Raw genomic sequence first — 24,926 nt, forward strand, 5'->3', positions numbered from 1 at the left:
GTACGGAATAATCTACAGAAATTTAATTTGCTGAATAAATGTTTCTTTTTCAGAGCTCAAACTTGGCGAGTTGCTACATGACAAATTGTAAGCGTATTTTACTTCTTCGAGTTACACATGAAGCTCTTCCGTACAATTCAGCGTTTGATGTGTGAGTTCAGCAGACGTAATGCTCGTGTTCCCGTAGGTTCGGTCTGTTCGAGGCCATGTCAGCCATTGAAATGATGGATCCGAAGATGGATGCTGGGATGATCGGAAACCAAGTCAACCGTAAAGTCCTCAACTTTGAACAGGCCGTTAAGGTGAGAGCACCTTACCTTATAATATTTTGTCTAATAAAGTGAGGTAATAGTAATAATCAACCTGAATTTAGCAAGTTGAAGTATGAATATAAACCGTATACTGTACTGAAAGTCTATTTATGTCCTGGTGCTTATTTATTTTGATGCTTCCTGAAGGATGAGGCCATACGAGTGAAGGATCTGAGTATTTCTGAGCTCATCGGGATCATGGACACATGCTTCTGCTGTCTGGTCAGTATGATATTGCCAGCACTGGACTGTGTCTCATGAAAGAAAAAAAAGAGAATTAAAGTGCCTGTGATGGTAATAAATGATATACAGTAAAATAGGTATTCAAAAATTACAAGCAATTATACACTGCTGAGTAGGGATGTAACGATTCACTCAACTAAAAAAAAAAAAAAACACTTACAGACACCAAACTTTTTATTAGTAAAGCAGTATATTAAACAGAGCAGTGTGTATGCTGTATTGAATATGGTCTCACTGTTGTCTCAGATCACGTGGCTGGAGGGGCATTCTCTGGCTCAGACTGTGTTTACGTGTCTCTACGTTCATAATCCGGATCTGATTCAAGACCCTGCTCTCAAAGCCTTCGCTCTGGGCGTCCTCAAGATCTGCGACATCGCCCGCGAGAAAGTCAACAAAGCTGCCGTGTTTGAGGAGGCAAGGCACACTGTTGTTTTATGAAGTTATGACCGTGTCTGGTGTGATTACTGATGACATAATGTATATTTAAATGAACAAAGAGCCACAAAAAATCAATTTAATCCTATAGACTCAGTTTAATGTATTTCCTTCAGTGTTAAATATTTATATATATTTATAAAGTTTGTTTCTTCAGTCGATGTGGATTTTTGTTTTCCAATCACAGGAAGATTTTCAGGCCATGACGTATGGTTTTAAAATGGCAAACAATGTGACAGATCTGAGAGTGACAGGTGAGTGAGTCTAAAGACTTCTGTATGATTTATATTTTGCTTAAAATATTTGGTATATATAGTTTATTATCATGAGTTAAGTATCTTTTCTCACTAGTTCTCAACACTGTAATGAAAAACAAAAAATTATTATTCAACAGGGATGAATTAAATTGATTTAAAGTGTATGAAGGTATGAAGTATGTTTAAATGTATCTTTAGCAGCAAATCAGCATATTAGATTTTCTAATAAATTAAATTTAAAATATGTTACCACCATAAACTTTTAAATGTAACTTTTTTTATTTTTAAAGGTGAGACATAACGACTAACTACTGAACATTTTAAAGAGAATATAGAGAGAAAATATTCTTAATCATCATGGAAATAATTTATTGTAAAAAAACATTTTCCTGCAATATGTAAATTAGCGAAGTTATGAATCAAACATGTTGTTATGTGATTTGAATTTCATAGTTTCTTTTCATTTCACCATTTAAAATGGAAATATCTAGGAATGCTGAAAGATGTTGAGGACGAGCTTCAGAGGAAAGTGAAGGTATCTCTAGACTTCTCATGGGTCTTCCCATATTTTCAGCCTTTTCTCTTCTTAAATATATCTCTCTCCCGTTTTCTAACAGAGTACACGCAGTCGACAGGGTGAACAACGAGATCCTGAGGTTGAACTGGATGTAAGATTAATATAGAACCATTTCCCCAAAGCACTAGACCTCAGATGCAGAGATAGACTGATGGTTCGGCTGAAGTTGAGATTGTCTTTCTCTTTTTGTCGTCAGCATCAGCAATGCTTGGCTCTGTTCAGTCGTGTTAAATTCACTCGCCTGCTGCTCAGTGCTCTCATCTCCTTCACTAAAAAAGAGGTGCGACATTATTGAATTAACTCAAGCATATTTCTTCAGAAAATGATTCATCGGTTCATGTCCTGATCTTTGATTGGTTGACTTGACCTTTCAGACGAGTGCTGTCAGTGAAGCACAGAAGCTGATGACTCAGGCTGCAGATTTACTGCCAGCGATTCACTCCACCGTACAGTACGGCATACAGTCCCAGAACGACACCACCAAAGGAGGTAACCGTCTGAAACACTGTCAATCAATATAACACTAATAAACTTCATCCTTTTAAACTTTCTGTCAGCTACAATTTATTACAATAAATTTAAAAATTCACTTTTTTTTTTTACATTTAACTTAATATTTAAAATGCAGTTTTTTTTAATAACTTTCATTTTATGCTTAATTACATAAAAAACGTAATTGAACATTTTTGATATGATTAATTTTTTGTTAATTAAACTTTAATTTAATATTTCTTATTTGAATAATTTTAATTATTTGAATACATTTCTAATAAAATTGATGGTTTTAATTTAGAAGGAGCGCCGCACATGACATGCAAGAAAAAATAAATAAATTGTGCGGACAATTTATAAATCGAGTGAACGAAATAGTGATCGTGTGCACATTTTAGTACATTGAGGGAACGAATAAGTAAATATATTTTTCATTGTATTTCTAATAATTCTTTATATTCTTCATTTTATTTTTAATTCAATTAAATTACTTTAGAGCCAGTTTTACTAAACAGGGCAAATTAACGTGAGAGCCCAAATCCAAAACAGCACAGATGGGCGCAGAAATGTCTGCGGTTCATTTACTAACAACAAGCACATTAAAGAACACAGACGTAACGCCTCATTTACATATCGACCAACGCAATATACCAAGCGCAGCGCAAATTAGCATAGTCGCAAAATAAGAATAAAGAAACCACAGTACGTTGAAAAGAACCGGAGGCCAAAAATGAAGTTTTGATAGACCTGGTATTCAAAGTCGTCTTTTATTTTCTGAAGCAAATTAAAAATAACATATATGTTCGGATAATGTGTTCTTCTGGCATTCAAAGTAAATTAATACGTGGCACAAATGCCTCTAGTTTGATAAACGCAAACGTTAGGAATTTGCTTTGAATGGTGCATTTGAAAACTCTCCTCTCTTAACTTTTGTCTGAAAGGGAAACTCCCACCAATGCATATTCAATAAGGTCATGCGCAAAAATAACTTTGTCCATGCCTTTTCAGTGCTAATTCGTCACTGCGCGTCTTTAGTAAAACCTGACAGTACTATTTTCAGGCCAAAAGACAGTTTGCGCTGATGCAAGCTGTTTGTAAAACTGTCTCTTAATGTTTAATTACCTTTTTTATTTATATTGTTAGAGATATTGCTTCTTGGACTTATGAAATTCCACAAACCTTAACACTTTTTTTGTTGTTTTGTGCAGATCACCCAATCATGATGGGTTTCGAGCCACTGGTTAACCAGCGCCTGCTCCCGCCCACTTTCCCGCGATATGCCAAGATCATCAAAAGAGAAGAGATGGTCAACTACTTCAGCAAACTCATTGAGCGCATTAAAACCGTCTGTGAGGTCATCAACGTAACCAACCTGCACAGCATCTTGGTAAATACCTCTCAGTATAAACACATGCTTCCTAGGGTTGTCATAAAGATGAATTTCTAATGCTGCTGGATGTGTTTCAGGATTTCTTCTGTGAATTCAGTGAACAGTCTCCGTGTGTGCTGTCCAGGTCTCTGTTGCAGGTGAGACCATCTAGGGGTGCGCGATAAGTATCGTATCGTATCGTAAAATCCAAGCTGATAATGAATGTGGATTTGTAAAGCTTCTCAATTAACAACGGCTCTGTGTAGTAACAGCTGCTCGATGTGAAATCACGCACCTGATGGAATTTACCGCTGATTAGAGAACCGGCTTTACTGACGAGATGCGCATTTATTATCGGACGATATTTATCGTGCACCCCTAAGACCATATTTGTCTGACATTATAAAGCTCTTCTGTGGTCAGAAAATTTATTTTTAATGCTTTATTATCAACGAATAACACATTCAACACAACTGTATCACAGATAAAACCGGTTTTGGATATATAATGTTACATAGAGACAACTTGATCGGGAAATGTAGGATATGATTGGTCTTGGCATGAAGAAAGTCTTAAAACTCACCTGACATCTGTCTGTCTGTCTGTCTGCAGACAACATTTCTGATTGACAATAAGAAGGTGTTTGGGACTCATCTGATGCAGGATATGATTAAAGATGCACTACGTTATTTTGTCAGTCCACCCGTCCTTTCCCCAAAGTGAGTGATCATTATTTGCTTATTAATTAATCGTTTTCACATAATTTGAGGTTGTGTAATTGTATTTTTCTTATTATTGTTTTATGTTTTCTAAAGTGTACTTATAATATTAATATATTCAATATTCAATACAGTATACATTTTTATGTTTAAAAATATATTTTGAAATACAATAACATTTTCTAACCTAGTTTTTGCATTCTGATTTAAACACTCCACTTAAACGGCCACTGCTATGATTGGGTAACATCGTTGCATATTAAATTTAAACTTTTACACGTATCACAGCAGTCCAGTGGACCCGTTTTATTTTTTCTCCTGCTGTCCTTATCGACTTACTAAATTCTCAACTCTTGATGCCTTTAAGATTCCATTATATTCTCATCTTGTTTTAACACAGTTTTGTTTGTTCACAGATGCAGTCTGAACAATAACCACCAGGCTAAAGACTACATTGACTCGTTTGTCACACACTGCACACGGGTTTGTGATTTCATTTCTCTGAACATGTTATTATGACAGCTGATTTATTTTATTTTTTATGTGATATGATTTAATAAGAGTGTTATTATGTGTCACAGCCGTTCTGCAGCCTAATCCAGATCCACGGACACAACCGAGCACGCCAGAGAGACAAACTGGGTCACATACTGGAGGAGTTCGCCACCCTTCAGGACGAGGTGCGTACATGGTTTTTAATTGGTTTAAATCAACATGTAAAGTCAACTAAACGGCCCTGTGTACTTTCTTGATAAGTTTCTATTGTCTAATTCCTCTCAATTCATCAGTGTTTGATATTACAAAGACCTTAAAGGGATAGTAAAAGAAATCCATATCAATCCGGTGGTTAAATCCAAGCCTTCTGAAGAGACACGTTCACTTTCCTTTCACAAGCTTTATCTCTTTGAAACAGCTTTTCTGTCACGTTACAGTTAAATGTGTGGCGATTGGCGATTCATGTTGTCTAATGGTGTTGTTATAACGTCGTTTCATGTTGTCTGATGTCACTGCAGTGTTGTTTCGCTTTGTAACCTGTTGTCTTAAAGCCTATACACTGCTATACAGTATTGTTCAAAATAATAGCAGTACAATGTGACTAACCAGAATAATCAAGGTTTTTCGTATATTTTTTTATTGCTAAGTTACCAGTAGGTTCAGTAGATTCTCAGAAAACAAATGAGACCCAGCATTCATGATATGCACGCTCTTAAGGCTGTGCAATTGGGCAATTAGTTGAATTAGTTGAAAGGGGTGTGTTCAAAAAAATAGCAGTGTGGCATTCAATCACTGAGGTCATCAATTTTGTGAAGAAACAGGTGTGAATCAGGTGGCCCCTATTTAAGGATGAAGCCAACACTTGTTGAACATGCATTTGAAAGCTGAGGAAAATGGGTCGTTCAAGACATTGTTCAGAAGAACAGCGTACTTTGATTAAAAAGTTGATTAGAGAGGGGAAAACCTATAAAGAGGTGCAAAAAATGATAGGCTGTTCAGCTAAAATGATCTCCAATGCCTTAAAATGGAGAGCAAAACCAGAGAGACGTGGAAGAAAACGGAAGACAACCATCAAAATGGATAGAAGAATAACCAGAATGGCAAAGGCTCAGCCAATGATCACCTCCAGGATGATCAAAGACAGTCTGGAGTTACCTGTAAGTACTGTGACAGTTAGAAGACGTCTGTGTGAAGCTAATCTATTTTCAAGAATCCCCCGCAAAGTCCCTCTGTTAAAAAAAAGGCATGTGCAGAAGAGGTTACAATTTGCCAAAGAACACATCAACTGGCCTAAAGAGAAATGGAGGAACATTTTGTGGACTGATGAGAGTAAAATTGTTCTTTTTGGGTCCAAGGGCCACAGGCAGTTTGTGAGACGACCCCCAAACTCTGAATTCAAGCCACAGTACACAGTGAAGACAGTGAAGCATGGAGGTGCAAGCATCATGATATGGGCATGTTTCTCCTACTATGGTGTTGGGCCTATTTATCGCATACCAGGGATCATGGATCAGTTTGCATATGTTAAAATACTTGAAGAGGTCATGTTGCCCTATGCTGAAGAGGACATGCCCTTGAAATGGTTGTTTCAACAAGACAATGACCCAAAACACACTAGTAAACGGGCAAAGTCTTGGTTCCAAACCAACAAAATTAATGTTATGGAGTGGCCAGCCCAATCTCCAGACCTTAATCCAATTGAGAACTTGTGGGGTGATATCAAAAATGCTGTTTCTGAAGCAAAACCAAGAAATGTGAATGAATTGTGGAATGTTGTTAAAGAATCATGGAGTGGAATAACAGCTGAGAGGTGCCACAAGTTGGTTGACTCCATGCCACACAGATGTCAAGCAGTTTTAAAAAACTGTGGTCGTACAACTAAATATTAGTTTAGTGATTCACAGGATTGCTAAATCCCAGAAAAAAAAAAATGTTTGTACAAAATAGTTTTGAGTTTGTACAGTGAAAGGTAGACACTGCTATTTTTTTGAACACACCCCTTTCAACTAATTGCCCAATTGCACAGCCTTAAGAGCGTGCATATCATGAATGCTGGGTCTTGTTTGTTTTCTGACAATCTACTGAACCTACTGGTAACTTGTTTGCCACGTAGCAATAAAAAATATACTAAAAACCTTGATTATTCTGGTTAGTCACATTGTACTGCTATTATTTTGAACAAAACTGTATGTCCTCACAATAGTTTAGCCAATAGAATTTTAGTGAATATATCCTAAAAACGGAATTACAATGTACATGATATGTTTGCAATAGACTGAATAATGGTTTTGTTGGTCGGACCTTCACTTGAGCTAGTTAGTGTTTGGAGTTTGAATGAACTAGGATGTGAGGGACATGTTGCTTGTTCAGTTCAACATGCAACATGTAAAAGTCAGTCTCATTTACAACAAGAACATTTTCAGTGTGTCCATATACAAATTAAATAACCATGTTGAGTGAATGATTCAAAGATTCCCTTATAAGAAAGGAAGATTGCAGCACCTACTGCTGTAACAATGTGACCTGTCAATTAACAGATCAGTAAACAAATATTTAATCTTCAAAAGATTCAATCCGCAAGATGAATCAAAAGTCCCAGCAACAATAAATGCTACACGTAGGTGTACAGAGTCAAACTGACACAAGCTTACTGTCAGAACACGTTTTTCAATTCCAAAATGTTACTTTTTTGTTTTTGTTTTTCTTTATAAACACGCGTTTAGTCTTGCGTAGCCTTCAGATTGAAAGTCTTGAATCTAAACGTTCCATTGGCGTGACGTCTGAGGCTGAAAATAACGTGTGTTTGACTGTCATGCGCACCTCTTTTGAAGCATCTCGCACATGAGTGCCGTGTTTTTAAGACGCCATGTCAAGTAAAAAGAATTTAAACATCAACTTTTTCTGTTCTGTAACTATGGACTAGGGCTGGGCGAAATATCTAACGATATGATCACGCGCATCTAATCAGTAAAGCTGCTTCTGTGATTACCGCTAAAATCGTCATCACCTGCTTATAATTGGAGTGGCATTTAATAGACAGAGCTGTAGATCGCTGACAAGCTACGCAATATCGCACATATCGTGAGATATATCGCCCAGCCCTACTATGGACCAATCAGAAGATACTGGAGGTGGGGCAGGGATCGCAAGTTTTTTTTTTTTAATTTTCATTTACAGTAGTAAGTTGGCACTGTAACGTTTTTAGATGCAATGGCGCATTCTGTGTGAACTGCCTCTTAGCTGTTACAGTTTGTATTAGAAAAGTATGTTTTTTTTTCTCACTCTGTACATCATAAGAAGAATACACTGGATTAAACTCCTAAGGCATCATTGAACCTGTTGGTTGTTGTTTAGGCTGAAAAGGTGGACGCTGCTCTTCACGGTTTGCTGATGAAGCTGGAGCCTCAGAGGCAGCATTTGGCCTGTCTGGGCACCTGGATCCTCTATCACAACCTGCGCATCATGATCCAGTACCTGCTCAGCGGCTTTGAGCTGGAGCTCTACAGCATGCACGAGTATTATTACATCTACTGGTATGACACATATTGTTTTACTGCTATAAACAGGACACGATGCACAGGCACAAAATCACGCATACTAAGAATATTCAGTATATTTGCAAGACACAGTTTCAATATTGGTGCATCTCTTAAAGAAAACCTAAATGAAGTCCTAAGTGCACATTATTGTAGGAATTAGCATTACACGTATAAATAAATTAGCAAATTACAACAGAGGTCATTTGCATAGGGTCTTAAAGGGACAGTATCAAAACAGCCTGTTTAATTCTGAGAGTCAGAGAAAGGTTGAGAAGTCTTTCTCTCCGTGTATGTACAGGTATCTGTCAGAGTTTCTGTATGCATGGCTCATGTCCACGTTGAGTCGAGCGGACAGCTCTCAGATGGCAGAGGAGAGAATCCTGGAGGAGCAGCTGAAAGTACGAAGCAGCAAGAAGAGCAAGAAGAAGAAGAAAGGTTTTCACAGCCCGGCAATCATTCAGCAGTTTCAGTTCTCTCTGTAGGATTGTGATGTTTCGATCCGACTCAATGTGTTTTCATTGTCTCGTCAGCTCGTCCTCTGAATAAAGAGATCACCATGAGCCAAGCTTATCAGAACATGTGTGCTGGCATGTACAAGGTAAAACCTCCAGACACACACACACATACACAGAAATCTGTCAACATGGCATTTGCAACTTTTGTAGTGTGACATGTTTCCTAGTGACACAATATTAAAGGGAGTTCACCCAAAAATGCTAATTAGGCTGTGTTTTACTCACCCCAGAGTCATCCTAGGTGTATATGACTTTCTTCTTTCAGACGAATCCAGTCGGAGTTATATTAAACATTTTCTTTGATCTTTCAAGCTGTTTAATTGCACTCAGCGGGTGCATGCATCAGTCCAAAAGAAGTGAAATAAAAAGCCCCCATCCATAAAAAATGTCTCACATGGCTCTCGGGGGTGAACAAAGACCTCCTGTACTGAATCGATGTGCTTTTGTAAGAAAAATATCCATATATTAATATATCCATACATTAAATATCCATATACTTTAACCTTGAATACATGTGCATGTACAACTTTTTTTTTTTACATTTTTTTTTTTTTTTTTTTTTACAGTTGTTATTTTTAATTATTTAATTATAAATATCATACAGTTTTTGGGGATGTCCACTACATGGCATTTTACATCCTGAACTAACCTTTTATTAAATTAATCAAAAAGTGTAACAGTTAAAAAGGCACAGATTAACACAAATTTGTGAGGTTTTTTTGTCTGTGATATAATTCGTTTTTTATGCTTTGTTTCTGAAACTTGGACCACATGACTTTCATTTGACAGAAAAGGTTTTTTATATATATATATATATATAGATTAATGAGCAGTTATGAGCAGTTTCATTTATTAAATTTTTATTCAGGAATAATAACAAAACATTATGCTTTATGAAAACATTAAGGTTTTCTTACAAAGGATTTCATTTAAATAAATAGTTTCTCACAGTTATATTGCAATTTTGACTAATGTCAAATTAAAATCACACTCATATGTGAAGAGGTGTATTCAGGTCATTGCATGTACGTGAATTGCAATTTTACTGTATTTATGAATAAACAAACAGGTCGTCATTCCTTTGACCCTTCTACTGACTCTTCCGTCTGTCTTTCTGCAGACTATGATAGCATTGGATATGGACAGAAAGGTGCGCAAACCTCAGTTTGAGCTGGACAGCGAGCAGGTTCGCTACGAGCATCGATTCGCACCTTTCAACAGCGTCGTCACACCGCCGCCAGTGCACTACATCCAGTTTAAGGTACTACTGCTTTTAGATGATGTTTACTGCCACTTAGGGCTGGGAAGATAAATCAATACAGAATCGATTCGTGCATCGATTCTTAGAGTTTCAGAGTTTAGAGTTTAGATTTTAACAGCAGATGGCGCTCTAATCTAGTTTTATCCTCACACTCAAATGCTCATGAAGAAGAGTGCTAAAGACGCTTGTGCGTTGGGCTGAGTCATGTAATTCCACTTCATCTTAGAATGCTTTTATGATGCAAGATTAATGTAAACACAGCCCATTGTGGACGCCTTTGTAATTCCCTTCAACCTTTTCGAATTTTATGAATGATTATTTTAGGTTCAAGTTTGTGTAAGAATTTGGAAACGAGCCGAGTACGGGTGTTTCTAAAGCATGCAATGCCATCTGCTGTTTAAAACTAAGCTCAGGATCGATTCAAGAAAGAATCGCGATGCATTCGGGGAATCTCAGAATCGATGCGGAGTCATTTCTCGATTCGCGATGCATCTATTTATTTTCCCAGCCCTACTGCCACTCTACTTTCCCAAGATTGCAGTAAACAGTGTGTGTTTGTATGTGTGGATGTAGGAAATGTCAGATCTGAAGAAGTACAATCCTCCTCCTCGCTCAGCCGATCTCTATATGGCAGCCAGTAAACATTTCCAGCAGGCCAAACTCATACTTGAAAACGTCACCAGCCCCGATGCAGAGGTACAAACTCTCCTTATAGTGCAATGTGAAAGTTTCCAGTCTTATAACAGAAATATAGCCAGTGGGGATGGATATGACTACCCTTGACTAAAGTTAGGCCCTACATTGTTTCTCTTTGAGAAGTGGTTTCATTTGGATATTACCATACATTTATATTTCAGAACGGTAAACTACTGTTAAAAGGTTTTAGTCGGTTATTTATTTACTTTAAGTCTCTGCATTGTTTTGGTGAAAAATAGACAAAAATAACAATATTATTAAAATGTAAATGAAGTCTTTGTGAATATATAATAAATGATGATTTGATGAGAAACTGAAAGTCAGCTAGCTTGAACAGAATGAACAAAGTTTAAAAATGTACTTGAACTAGCCATTTTTTTGTAACACTCTTAATTAAAGTAATATATTTTTTAAAAAGAACAATTTTAGTTGAACCAAAAAAAATTTTGGAGTGCAAATTTTGTCTTAAAATATTTTAGATATTACGTAAACCTTTGGTATAGCCTATTTTTAAACAAGATAGTGACTTAAATATAAAAAAAAAAAATAGTAATATTTAGTTTTTTGGGGATTTGGGATTTGAAGTGCGAAAACAAATAAATCGGATTATTCCTGTCAAATGATTAAGTGCTCATATGGAAGGGACTGAGATGCTGATTCTTGTTGTAGGTGAACCGCATCCTTAAAGTGGCCAAACCCAATATAGTTGTAATGAAGCTGCTCGCTGGAGGACATAAGAAGGAGACCAAGGTACGATATAATGAAATGAGTACAGCTTGAGCATTATGGACTGTCTCTGGTACCTGCTCACCTGAGCAGAAATAGACTTAATACAAACTGTCGAAATGATGTCCAGTGGTAACAAGCAACTTATATTAAAAAAAACATTTTGCATATAGATGTTATTTGACGTTGGGAAATCCTTTGAATCCTTGTCTTTTTTCTTTGTAGGCCCTTCCTGAATTTGATTTCTCTGCTCACAAATACTTCCCCATTGTCAAGATCATTTGAGAGCAACCATGTTTTCAGGATGAACTCGTCTCAGTGTCATGAAGTGTTAACAGCCATAAGTGTAATTGTACAGTTGAACCCACAGATACACTCACAGTGGTTTGATTTGAACAGTTCATGAATCATGTTCTTTTGTTTGATTCTAAAATAAAACAAAAACGCCAGTTCTGGTATATTTTGTTTCCAGTGGCTTCAAAATGAACCCTTCCTCCACTCATCAGGTCCAGGTTTGACAGGATGCACACAAAGTGTGTCCAGTGTGTGAGAAAATGTTACATTAAATCTCCACACCAGGAATACTGGATCCAGTCCCTTACCTGATCCCATCCGGAGCCATTCATTTTGTGTGGGATCGAAAGAGAGGCTGTGAAACAGCAGAAAGCAGGAGATGAAGTGATGATAAAAATTAGCATATTTATTGAATAATCTTAGTCGTATATGTTTCAAAGCTCAGACTTAGTCTGAATTTCATCACCTACTTTGTCAACACAAATCCAACGAGTGTTTTTACACCAAACTTTGGACCAGTTGGATTTTCTGATGTAGGGGTCACTGCATTCCAGTCATGCAGATCCACTGAGGTCACGGATGTGCAAACAGAGAGAAACTTTAGTGTGATGTGGTTGAGCTTGAATTCCATATTAGCTACAGGACAGGTGTATTTTGTCCAGTAGCTCTGCAGAAGCTCGCCCTCTTCTTTCAGATGGGACAGTGAAACCATCAAGAACTCATGGGTGTCCTGAAGGAGAAAAGAGCAAAGAATCTCCATTTCAAATGTACAAGTATCTATTGTATAGTTCTATCATTCTATCTAAGAGTAAAACATGATTTGGTTAAATGCAGAAAGTCAATAAATAATAATTTGAGCATGTATATCCAGTTCATCGTCACCTGCTGATGGTTTCCCAGGAAATCTGGATTGTGAGTTTCATTGCATGTGTTTTAGTGTTGACAAGAGCTTTGTCTTCAGCTTCTTGTCATTATACAACATTTACCCTTTGTGCTTGACGCTAGCTGTCGATGTTGTCCGCACACATCATCCTCCGTAATGCTCCTGGAGCTCTGCAGCTGCTCGATCTCAATCTTCTTCTGCTCAGACTGTATGAGCTGCAGTATTTCAGATTGAGACGCCGTTAGACTGCGCCGTCATACTGGCCAACACACAGAGGATGCTGGGAATACATCAGCAATATCTAACAATTGCACGCTTGTGCATGTTAGGGTTTGATTTCAGGAGCTAGTGTGCATTGCATCAACATAGCATTTGTTCTAATGATTAAGTTATTTTACTTAACATATATGGAAAATAAATTGAATTCACTGAAAGTTTATTGGCACAGGATTAACTTTAAAACCATTTACACTCAGCAGTTGCTTTCAAATTTCACAAATGAATATAGCTGCAAGCAGCAATTACCACATTTACAGCTTTGAGTAATGAGACCTTTTAAGATGATTTTATTCAAAAGGTTGAAAAAGCATTAATAAAATCACTAGTATATAATTGAATGATTTATCACTTTTGACCAATATTGATGTGGTGTGGTTAACTAGGGGTGACAATTGCACACATTTAGTTTGTAGTCAATCTGCCAAAGCATTACAGAAATGCAGTCTTAGATCCATTTTGGCATTTTTCATATCTTTTGACCACTAGGTGGCACTGTGTCTAAACTGTGCGGGTAACCTCAGGACATGGTTGTCATGACAAACTCCAAGTTTGTCTGAAGATGATACAGGCATTGAGGAGATATAGCCTTGTGTCCATTTTCAAATGTTTGGGTGTGTTATTCAAGAACGCTTAAGTCAATCAAAAAGCTTTTAGTAACATTTTGTTAGGATCATCTGACGATGGTCTGTACCAATTTTGGTGAAAATTTGACAAGCCGTCTAGAATGAATTTGAAAAAGTAGCTTGAAGTAGCTATGCGTTTAACCAGCCATAATAAAAATCTTTAAAAACATAATAAATAGGGTTTCAGCGCTTCACACTTGAACCAATGAAATGGCAATTAACACTGAATTAAGCATAACATATAGAAAGATTGAAATGGTATAGTAAAAAAAAAAATCTGGTAACCTTTGTTTTATTTACAAATTTTAATTAATCCAGTAGAAGTTTTAATAACCTTCTGTAACCATCGAGAACGGCTGTGGCCTGAAGTTCAGCCAGCAGATTGATCTTCTGAACTATGGGTGAGGAACACGCATCAGTTGAGACTTCAATATGTGTGTCACGCTGGTGGAGGACGACACACACCGCAAAATCACTGATAGTATTCTGCGAAAAGCCCAGCGCAGAGATGGAAACTTTTGACTTTTCAGAGGGGAAAATAGGTTTCTTGTAAATTAAATAAACAAATAAATACAAAGTAATAATTTTACACAAGTTAATGTTTTCCATGCCTTAGTATTTTCCGATACTGAGAGCGTTTCAAAACTCTCCAACAAAGACCTTAAAATGCGGCTTATTATTGGGGAATTTGCACTTCTGGATGTGGTGTTTGGTAATAGATTTATAAGATAAAACTCTTTCTCAGTATTTTTATCTAAGAAAATTGAGAGTACACTAAATCAAATACAAACTTGAAAAACTATTCCAAAATACTCTAGTATAATTACAGTACCGAGATAAGTGTACAATCATTTCATCTTTTATATTACAAAAGTTGCACATTGTGTCAATATCAGGATTCATGTTTATTTATTTATTTTCTTTGGTAACTAATGGTTGTTTTTTATTTTTGTTTTTTTAGGGTAACTAATAAGTATTCATGTAGCTCAAGTGGTAGAGCATTGCACTTAGCAAGTGTAAGGTTGGGGGTTTGAATCCCAGGGAACACATGTTAGGAAAAAATTGCATTGCCCGAAAGCAATTACGTCTGCTAAATGCATAAATTTAAATTAATGGGTAGAATCTTTGGATTCATTTGAAACATACTTCTCTGACTTTATTCAGTAAGGTATTCATGTGGCAAAACCCAATCTTTTTTCCAGTTTGCAATATTTGTCAAATTACTCCAATAGGCAGTAACATATATGGTTTAGAGACAACTTCTTCTTTAAAAAGAGCACAAATCAGTTTGTTACTTGAATGTGGAACGAGACGAGCTTTGCTCATGTTGTTTGGATGGATCACGAAGAGATGGTGCAGTACACAGAGTTCTGTCAAGACCTTCAAACAGTGCAAGGACTCCTGAAGAAACAGCATCAAAGACAATCGCTCATTCTCTGGGTGTAACAGGAAAGTTAAACTTCTGTAAAAATGACAGCAGAAGACCACTTTCAAAAAGATCACTCACTAAAATTATTTTATTATTATACCAGTTCTGTTTTTATAGAGTATATTATGATATACAAAAACGAGTGTGGAGAGAGCAATTGTGTTTATAAATAAGAGACCAGGCAAACCTCTTAAGACTGGAAAAATAAATTGGGTTCAATAGTAGTGTCCAAAGATTTGTAGAAATCCAGAAATAAAATATATCTGCTCAGAAATCAGATGGGAATGATCACAAATACCACAAACTAGTCTAATATTATTGGCAATGTGTCTATTCTTCATGAATCCTGATCATGTTTGATCAGTAACTGAGTCTAGCAAAGGTTTAATTCTCTCAGCAAAAATCACAGGAGCAAGTATTTTATACTCATTATTTAATAGACATATTGGTCGCCAATTATCAATAAATAACAGATCTTTCTTTGACTTTGAAACAAGTGTGATAAGACCTTGATTCATACTAGAATTACATTTACATTTATTCATTTTATCCAAAGCAACTTACAAATGAGGACATTGGAAGCAATCAAAAACAACAAAAGAGCAATGATATATGAGATGCAAATAGCTACCGTCGGATCATCAGGATGGAATGAGAGGTATAGGTGAGTGTTATCAGCATAGCAGTGGTATGAAAAGCCATGTTTCTGAATGACATAATCTAGTGATGCCATGTAGACAGAGAAGAGAAGTGGTCCAGGAACTGAGCCCTGAGGCACCCCAGTACTGAGATGTTGCGATTTGCACACCTCATCTCTCCAACAAGATACTTAAAAGGACCTATTTGATAAGTAAGACTCAAACCACTTGAGTGCGGTTCCTGAGATGCCCTTTGTCAATTGTGTTAACAGGAGGATTTGGTGGTTAACCGTGTCAAAATCATGCCATTGTAAATACTCTTACTGAATATATGCAGTAAGAGACAGTGTACAAGCATCCTGCTGCCACGTCTGAACTGACGCTTTTGGCTGGCAACTACATGACTGACAGCCGTCTCAGCCAATCAGCGTGGTCTAGATGAAGGCGTGGACTGCTCGCCGAATAAAATGCGTTGTGGGCGGGTTTTGAATGACAGCGATTCACAGCGAGCGAGCAGAGGAAGGAACTAAACAGCTCTTGGCAGCAGCATCGGAGACATGTGTGGTGAGTATGCCAATGAAAACTACCTTTTTATTTTATATTTACAATGATAATATACGTACCATTTACTTAAATTACAGGCGTCATGGAATAAAGGCACGTAGAATAAAGTAGTGGTGTAGAAAAGCCGTTGGAGGGAAAATCCACTAGCATTTAGCATCGGACAGAAGCAGTCTTAACCTGCAGTTAGTGTGTGAGTCGCTTAACGTTATTAGAAAGCATAAATCGAAGCCACGACAGCGGATATGATGCCAAAAGACGTTTTCTAGATACATACATGACCTTAATGTATTTATAATTAAAGTTCTATGTATTGAGACTGTGGTAAGGTTACGTTTCTTGTTACTACTATTCTGTATTTAATTAATCCACATTATGCACCGATCGAAATCTTTATGGTCTAATTAATTAAAGCACAATGTGCAGTCTTGTTAGGTAAGATAAATATTGGTTTATCATAGTGTTTAATAATTAAGCATTTCCATTATTTGAATTATTAAATAATTCCATTATTTGAAGATGATTTTCCCCCCCAGTGGAACAAGTCACAAAATTTCATTTAAAAGTGACCACAGCTCTGTTTCAAGTTTGGTTTGATGGTAAATGTCACACACTGACTGCTTCTGACAGAAACACACTAAAGGTTAACTTACACATAAATACTTGCTTTTAAAAATGTGTGGAGAAGGGTTCAGACATCCGGTGTCACTGATCGAGGTAAAGAAGTGATAGAGAGAGACAGAATGACCAGCTGGAAGCTCTTTTCACAAAGGGTTTTTTTTTTCTGATAAGCTAAATCTTTGACCTCTTCTTAAGATAAAGACTTTCAGGAGTTTGCCGTCAGCCTTGACGAAAAGCAGGGATTGTTCTTTTTGTCTCTGACAAAGTGATCTATAGGCTAAAGTTTTAGATTAGATTTGTTCTAACGGTCAGAAATAAGAAAATGCTGTTTTCTGTTCGTTGTTCGTTTTGGGGAAAGAAGAGTTCAATGCATCATGTAGACATACTGTAAAGGTCATGTACGTATAATTTACTCGCTCAAATATTAAAGATACAGCAGCGAAATCCTGTTTAATTCTGTTAGTCAAAGGGAGGAAAAATGGTCATGAAAAATTACACATCTTTGATCCATTAATATGTTTAGTAACTAAAAGGCAATTTAATGTTACACAAAGGAGTATCTTTTAATAAAGTCAATAGTTTACATTCTTCAGAAAAGCGAAAGTATTAGTCTTCATACTACTAAGTTTGGGATCAGTTCAATTGTTTTTCTTTTTAAAAATTCATACTATTATTCAGCAAGGATGCATTAAATTGATAAAAAATGACAGTAAATACATTCATAATGTAACGGAGGGTTTCTACTTGAAACAAATTATTTTCTTTAAATCGTTCTTCTCATCAAAGAAACCTGAAAAAGAAAAATCACAGACCAGTTGTTTTTATATTGATAATAATAATCAGGGGTGCACATCATTTATTTTAGCCTGGTTCTCATAAGAGACCCTGGATATTTGGTTTGGTCCTCACACTGCATAAAGCGTGACCCATTAAATATAACTATAAAAAATGAATTAATAATAGTTATAATATTATTGCACTTTATTTTTATTTTTTTATAAAATAATAGTAAATAATAGTGTATGATAATATTATAAAAAATAAAAGGCTGTCCTAGTATTAAATACAAATACATTTATTTTATAGTAAACTTAAAAATAAAATGCTAATATTTACTACTACTTTCTTTCTTAAAATAAAACGTATATACTACAGTCTGTGATCTTAAATGGTAATTGTGTATTAACAGCTGTCAACCATGTCGTACACAAATGCGCTGTCAGAACATATTTATATAACGCATTTTTTATTTGGGTCGTGCATGCGGACCTGCGGACCACTTATGTGCACCACTGATGATGATGATGATAATAATAATAAAATTAATATTTTGAGCACCAAATCTGCAAATTTGAATCGTTTCGAAGGGATCATTTGACACTGAAGAGTGGAGTAATGGCTGATGGAAATTCAGGAATAAATTGCAATTTAAAGTATATTAAAAATATAAAACCGCTATTCTAAGTTGTAAAAAGATTTCACAATATTACTATTTTTTTTACTGCTATTAAATGCAGTCTTGGTGAGAATAAGACAAATAAATAAGTAAATAAATAAAACCAATGCCAAACCTGCTGAGCAGTAATGTACATCTGTGTTTAAAGAACATCTTTTTTTCGATGGTTTATTTTTTGAGGAGGTAGGGTGATGAAACTATATTCACAATCCATCCTTTATGCATTTTAGCAGGTCGTCTGTCTAATAAAGCAGAGCATTGTTTGACTACCTAACACACACACACACACACACACACACACTTGGATTGGGACTCTTCATAGGCGTAATGGTTTTTATACTGTACAAACTTTATTTTCCATCACCCTAAACCTGCCCCTTACAGAAAACTACTGGCAATTTTTGAATTTATTATTTTTTAAAGCCTTTTCTTTTATGGGGACACAGGAAGTGTCCTCATAATCCATGTTTACATTGTAGTACCCATGTCATTATGCACACTTCCTCCCTATCACTGATTTTGTTCTGACTGTGTGTGTATCAACACAGATGGATGCTTCTTTCCATTAGGCTTCTTAATTTTCTTAAAGGGGTCATGTGACGCAATTCAAATGATTTATTTATCTTTGGAGTGTTACAAGCTCTTGGTGCATGAAGAAGATCTGTAAAGTTGCAAACACTAAAGTCTCGAACCAAAGAGATATTCTTTATCAAATTACGACTCTGACATGCCCCCCTAAAACGTCTCAATCAAACACGCCCCCACATGTCTATGTCACGATGTGGAAATATGTGCGTAATAATAATGTACAATATTTGAAAAATAATGTGCTTTTTGAACATTAAAGCATGTCAACATATTCTTTTACACCAAATACACAAAGAATTGATCTTTAAAAAAGCATCATAGACCCGTTTAAAGGCATCCATAGAATCTCATCTTTGTTTGTGGCAGTGTGTATGTAGAGTGGCATTTTTCTAGTGCGTATCCTCCCTCAGTGTTTACTTGAAGATGCCAAACCGGTTGTGTCTGCTTTACCAGACCACTTCTTTATCAACAATCTTGGCTTCAAGTTGTCTTTCATTTCTTTACTGATTGTTTGTTGCTCTGTTTTGTATTTGTATTCAAACCGCACACACCCCAAAATAAGTTGGATGTTTTTAATTGCAATTCAAATTTAATGGAAATTGCATATTAAGCACCCGCAGAAATATTTCAATCATTAAACAAATGTGTGACAAATCATTGCAAAAAGACTTAAAGTGCATTAATATATTTAAAACAGAATTGATATTAAAAGATCCACTTCAGTTATCACTATATTAATGATGCACAGTTTATAGACAAACAGATGAGGCCGGAATATTAACACAATCCGCAAATCCTTCTGATGGTTTTCTATGGGAAATCATTTAATGTGAAACTTTGCACATTGTGTTTATATTCTGGGGTCATATTCTTGCCTCTACAAAGTATACATAACCAATAAGGTGTTTACTGAATTTCGCCTTTTAATATCTGCCTTTTACAACATTACTACTTCATGCAATCCGTGTAAAAATAACTGGCGGTCAGTAGGGCTGCACGATAAATCGCAAAAACACGATCATATTTTGTGCATGTTTTGTGCAGCTTGTCAGGGAATAACAGCTCTGTGTAGTTAATGCTGCTTCATGTGAAAGCACGCAGGTGACAGAGATTAACCGCTGATTACAGAACCGGCTTGACAAGATACTGACAAGATGCACATTAAATATCGCATGTGATTTATCGTGCAGCCCTAGCGGTCAGCGGAGCAAAGCTTCGTTTGCCCTTCAGGTGGCTTTTCTATGAGTGTGTGTCATCACATGAAAACTATCAGTATCCTAAATGCATAAGGCACACCAGGTTTAGATGCGACCCACTTAAAGTCTGAAAGGGATAGACAATATTTTTGAATGGATGATGGATGTACAGTGATCTTTATGGAGAATAGCTTGTGCTGAGGAATGCTGTAATATGTATGTTTATTATTTAGATTTCAATGAATAGTGGAAAAAAAAACAAAACAAAAAAACACTTTCAATTACATATTGCCAGATGAATCTAAATTTGCATTCCATATATTTATAATGCAAAACTCCTTAAACTTATAAAAGGTTTTACCATTTTAAGAGAGACTGGTAGCAGTGGCTATTTAGCTAGCTTGAAATGTGTTTTGTAAATTAAGTAAATGTTGTTCATTTAATTTGCTTTCATTTTTTACTGTGTGTGTATACATATATTTAAGAACTCATATGAGTTAGTCTGTACGTAACTTTGTGTTTAAATGTACAATCACATTTTTTGCACATAATAGCTTCTATATCTGATGTTGTGTTTTGTACAGTATTGATAGTGTGTGAATAGTGTGTGCAGCTGTAGTTTTTGAATTAACTGCTAAAGGTGCAGTGAAAAACTGTCTTTCTCTCTCTGAAGGTATCTTTGCGTATCTGAATTATCACGTGCCTCGCACTCGGCGCGAGATCCTTGAGGTCCTTATCAAAGGTCTGCATCGCCTGGAGTACCGTGGCTATGACTCCGCCGGTGTGGGCATTGATGGAGGAAACCATAAGGAATGGGAAAAAAACTCCAAGAACATCCACCTGATCAAGCAAACGGGAAAAGTCAAAGCGCTGGATGAGGAAATCCATAGTAAGTAACGTTGGTCATTTTACAGGTCCGGGTTAGGCACAAAACACATTATATGCCGGTATGAGAACACTTATAACTATACAATCAAGACTATATATTAATGTGCTTCAATATGTGTCACCGAGCCAATCACACAACGCAACTAAATGTCACATTCTCAACATTCCTGCAACATACTTAGTTTTTTTTTTTTGGGCTGTGGACTATAGTTTCGGTTTTCACTTTACATGAATAGCTTGAAAAAAAAAAACTTGTTGAACTACCTAATTAAAATCAATTAAAGGGTTGAACATTAAAGAAGATATTTTAAAGGAACAAAGTCCTTAAAGGTCAATAGCACATGCCTTAAAAATCATATTCATGTGCTTTGAATTGTGAGCGACAAAAACATAATGATATATCATGACATAATCCTAAATTTGTAGAAATTCTTTTTACCGTGGAAAATATATTTGAAAGTGATAAGTGCACATTCAGCTGTTTTCAAAGTGTACGTTTTTTTTTTCCTCAGTCAATTAAATCTGCTATAAAGGTTTTGTTAAACCAATACAAAGAGTACTATTCAAAGAACTCGCAACATGTTATAAACAACATTTTTCCCTTTCTTTGTCTTTGACACACTGCACACTTGAAATGCATTGCCCAGATGTGTTTGCTTACTTGTGTAAAGTGTTTTTTTTTTTCCTAGCCTAAGTGTGATTTTGTCACTATTCATTTGAAATGTGGTATTAACATTACAATCTAATCACACTTTATTTGAATTCTCGCTATTAACAAAACATTAACACTTCTTCCTCAATAAATTTGCTGCTTTAGTAGTTATTAAGTTTAGGTATTGGAAAGGATTAGCAATGTCGAAATATGTGAAGTGTTTCATCTGCTCTTCAGGGCAGCAGGATGTGGATCTTGATGTGGAGTTTGATGTGCACCTGGGAATCGCTCACACTCGATGGGCCACTCATGGCGTCCCTAGCCCGGTCAACAGCCACCCGCAAAGATCTGACAAGGACAACGGTCTGGAAGCAACAACCTGCTTTTCATTACACACATTTACTTTCACAGACTTTCCTGTCTGTAAAAAGCATGTTCTGATTTTGTAGTAATTACTTTATTTCCTTGCAGAGTTTATTGTCATCCATAATGGAATCATCACCAACTACAAAGACCTGAAGAAGTTTCTGGCGAGTGAAACATCATCTCTCCATGCATTTATCCAACCAGCACGTGTGTTTATATTTTGACCGTTTATGTTTGTATGTGTGCAGGAGAGTAAAGGCTATGAGTTTGAGTCGGAGACGGACACCGAGACCATCGCTAAGCTGGTGAAGTACATATATGATAACCGGGAGAGCGATGACATCACCTTCGCCACCCTCGTGGAGCAAGTCACCCAGCAACTAGTAAACCCCTTTTCTGTCGACACACTAATGGTCAGGAATAATGAATGTAAATGATGTGGTAATACACATCTTCTCTACTTTAGGAAGGAGCTTTTGCCCTGGTCCTCAAAAGTGTGCACTATCCGGGAGAGGCAGTGGGTAGCAGGTAACTTCAACCTTAAATAGTCAACATTAACATGTGCTCGATTAAATGCATTAATGCATTCATTCAGTTCAGCTGTTTGAGTCTGTTGGAGCTTCCACTATCAGGAGAAAGCAGGACGTTTAAGTCACTCTCTATGGACAGTTCTACATCAAACCAGAAGGGGGCGTTTAACAAAAGCCAAATCATTTGAGGTCATTGTACGGTCGGATTTAGCTGACACTTGTTCCATTTGTTAACATTAGTAAACTACAGTATAAAACATGAACTAACAATGGAGATTCATTCTAAAGCTGTTAACGATAATAATTAATAAATACTGTAAAAAGAAATAAAAAACACATACGGCTGATTGTTAGTTACTGTGCATTTTAATAATGTCAACTAATAGTATGTGTTACCTAAATTTCTTATCAAAACACAGCAAGTAATATGCTTTACATGTAAATGTGAAGTTCCTCAATGCCTGTTGAGGGTTAATCTTTTTATTTTTTTTACCCAGATGTTTTGTTGCATTTCTTAGTATCTGTTTTTTGCACAAATTAGGTCATATTAACTAATAATTGCCATGTTTGTATTTATACACCATTTATATATATATATATATATATATATATATATATATATATATATATATATATATATATATATATATATATATATATATATATATATATATATATATATATACATTTTTTTTTTTTTTGAATCCTATTGTAATTTTACTGAATTTAAAGTATTCTAAACGTGCGACCATTTGCCCAAGGTTAGTCATTTGCATATCACACCCAAACTATTTCCATTTAAACATACAACCCTTCTTCAATCTCAGCAAACATAAAACGCACTTATTGCCTTCTGGCCTGAGAGAACAATGCTAAGTGTGCCATCATTGAATCTTGTTTAAACACATTTAACAGCTTGTAAACAGACTTTACAGGTGCTTGTTGTCTGTAGCTCTCTTTAGCCAGCTGTCTCTTTTACATATGCTCTGAACGTATGCTAAATAAGAAAATAACAGGGTTTCAGTTCACTGTATTTTAATCATTGGACAGCCCTATTAACAGTCTATATTACCGTACAACTAAAAGGATTAACATCTCATTAACATGCATTTCTTTGCATCCATCCAGGAGAGGAGGTCCATTACTGATTGGAGTAAGAAGTGACCACAAGCTTTCCACAGATCACATCCCCATCCTGTATCGCTCCTGTGAGTTCACGCACACACACACACACACACACACACACACTGATCTCCCACTGCATGAAGAACTGAACTGGCGCATATCCTGTAAAATGCTCCGACAGGTTCAAAACTGTCCTGCAACATGCCCCAATTCCATTGGCCCCTAACTACATCTGTTTAATAAGTAGGCAGAAGCCTGGACATAAAAGTAGAAACTGATAGCCAATTAATAAGTATTCATATAGCGGCAAACACAAGACATGCACAATATCCAGTTTCATGTCATTTACTCACAGGCTGCTTCTGTCATCAAATGATCCTCAAATCGCTATGCGACAACGTTTACTGACGTCACAAATATCATTCTTGCATCTATTCTCTCTTTAGAGTTAGCAATAATGAAGTAAAAAAACAAATACTGAAAGGCGTATAAAATGATTCATAATTTTCTTTGTGTCTTTGATATAGCTGGTAAAGATAAAAAGAGCAGCAATACTCTGCCCAGGATGGACGAGGACACGTGTCTGTTTCCTGTGGACGAGAAAGCCGTGGAATACTACTTTGCATCTGATGCCAGGTACATGTATTTCTGTTCTGCCTCATCCATTCACTTCCGTCATTGGTTTTCTTTTTATAATGTGCAGAGAGAATTTGTTTGCACTTGTGTTACAAGCCCAAGGGGTAAAACCCAAAAAGAAAGAAGTGGATTTAAACAGAATAGGCATTTAAATGTCACTGCAGTGCTGTCATCGAGCACACCAATCGAGTCATCTTCCTGGAGGATGATGATATTGCAGCAGTGCGTGACGGGCGTCTTTCCATCCATCGCATCAAGCGCACCGCAGGAGATCACCCGGCCCGTGCCATCCAGACCCTGCAGATGGAGCTGCAGCAGATCATGAAGGGTAAGGACAGATGCATAATCATACACTGCTCTGATGATTACTGACTGCATTTGTGCTGGTTCTACTGAAACTTAAGCAACATTCAATAAGATGAATCAAATCAGTGATTAAATTAATAAATTATAGATTAATCCTTTACATTCACTGTTAAATAAAAAAGGACTGTTGTAGGTCACTTTAAATATCACTTAGTCAATC

At 36.3% G+C, this 24,926-nt stretch overlaps 2 protein-coding genes across 3 annotated transcripts in view; both read left to right on the top strand.

The window, feature by feature from the left end:
- Positions 1–12,084, top strand: part of LOC127963661 (N-alpha-acetyltransferase 35, NatC auxiliary subunit) — a 13,424-nt gene extending 1,340 nt beyond the window's left edge. The window contains exons 3-23 of the mRNA XM_052563680.1: positions 54–87; positions 188–302; positions 459–533; positions 801–968; positions 1,177–1,243; positions 1,738–1,781; positions 1,864–1,914; positions 2,020–2,103; positions 2,198–2,312; positions 3,524–3,702; positions 3,783–3,842; positions 4,297–4,403; positions 4,820–4,886; positions 4,985–5,083; positions 8,253–8,431; positions 8,736–8,872; positions 8,968–9,035; positions 10,073–10,213; positions 10,787–10,909; positions 11,579–11,659; positions 11,861–12,084. Of these exons, the coding sequence (XP_052419640.1) occupies positions 54–87; positions 188–302; positions 459–533; positions 801–968; positions 1,177–1,243; positions 1,738–1,781; positions 1,864–1,914; positions 2,020–2,103; positions 2,198–2,312; positions 3,524–3,702; positions 3,783–3,842; positions 4,297–4,403; positions 4,820–4,886; positions 4,985–5,083; positions 8,253–8,431; positions 8,736–8,872; positions 8,968–9,035; positions 10,073–10,213; positions 10,787–10,909; positions 11,579–11,659; positions 11,861–11,920 (2,054 nt within the window). The 3' untranslated portion in view covers positions 11,921–12,084. The remainder of the gene's footprint in view (positions 1–53; positions 88–187; positions 303–458; positions 534–800; positions 969–1,176; positions 1,244–1,737; positions 1,782–1,863; positions 1,915–2,019; positions 2,104–2,197; positions 2,313–3,523; positions 3,703–3,782; positions 3,843–4,296; positions 4,404–4,819; positions 4,887–4,984; positions 5,084–8,252; positions 8,432–8,735; positions 8,873–8,967; positions 9,036–10,072; positions 10,214–10,786; positions 10,910–11,578; positions 11,660–11,860) is intronic.
- A 4,189-nt stretch (positions 12,085–16,273) lies between these two features.
- LOC127963746 (glutamine--fructose-6-phosphate aminotransferase [isomerizing] 1) overlaps positions 16,274–24,926 on the top strand; it is a 37,420-nt gene continuing 28,767 nt past the window's right edge. The window contains exons 1-9 of one of the 2 annotated variants that reach the window (XM_052563812.1): positions 16,274–16,345; positions 20,877–21,092; positions 21,981–22,106; positions 22,215–22,273; positions 22,358–22,492; positions 22,576–22,637; positions 23,768–23,847; positions 24,292–24,400; positions 24,565–24,728. In XM_052563812.1, coding sequence (XP_052419772.1) covers positions 16,339–16,345; positions 20,877–21,092; positions 21,981–22,106; positions 22,215–22,273; positions 22,358–22,492; positions 22,576–22,637; positions 23,768–23,847; positions 24,292–24,400; positions 24,565–24,728 — 958 coding nt within the window. In that variant the 5' untranslated portion in view covers positions 16,274–16,338. The remainder of the gene's footprint in view (positions 16,346–20,876; positions 21,093–21,980; positions 22,107–22,214; positions 22,274–22,357; positions 22,493–22,575; positions 22,638–23,767; positions 23,848–24,291; positions 24,401–24,564; positions 24,729–24,926) is intronic. The other variant, XM_052563813.1, reaches the window with a different exon arrangement.

The sequence above is a fragment of the Carassius gibelio genome, chromosome B8, assembly GCF_023724105.1.
Source record: "Carassius gibelio isolate Cgi1373 ecotype wild population from Czech Republic chromosome B8, carGib1.2-hapl.c, whole genome shotgun sequence".
NCBI lineage: Eukaryota > Metazoa > Chordata > Actinopteri > Cypriniformes > Cyprinidae > Carassius > Carassius gibelio.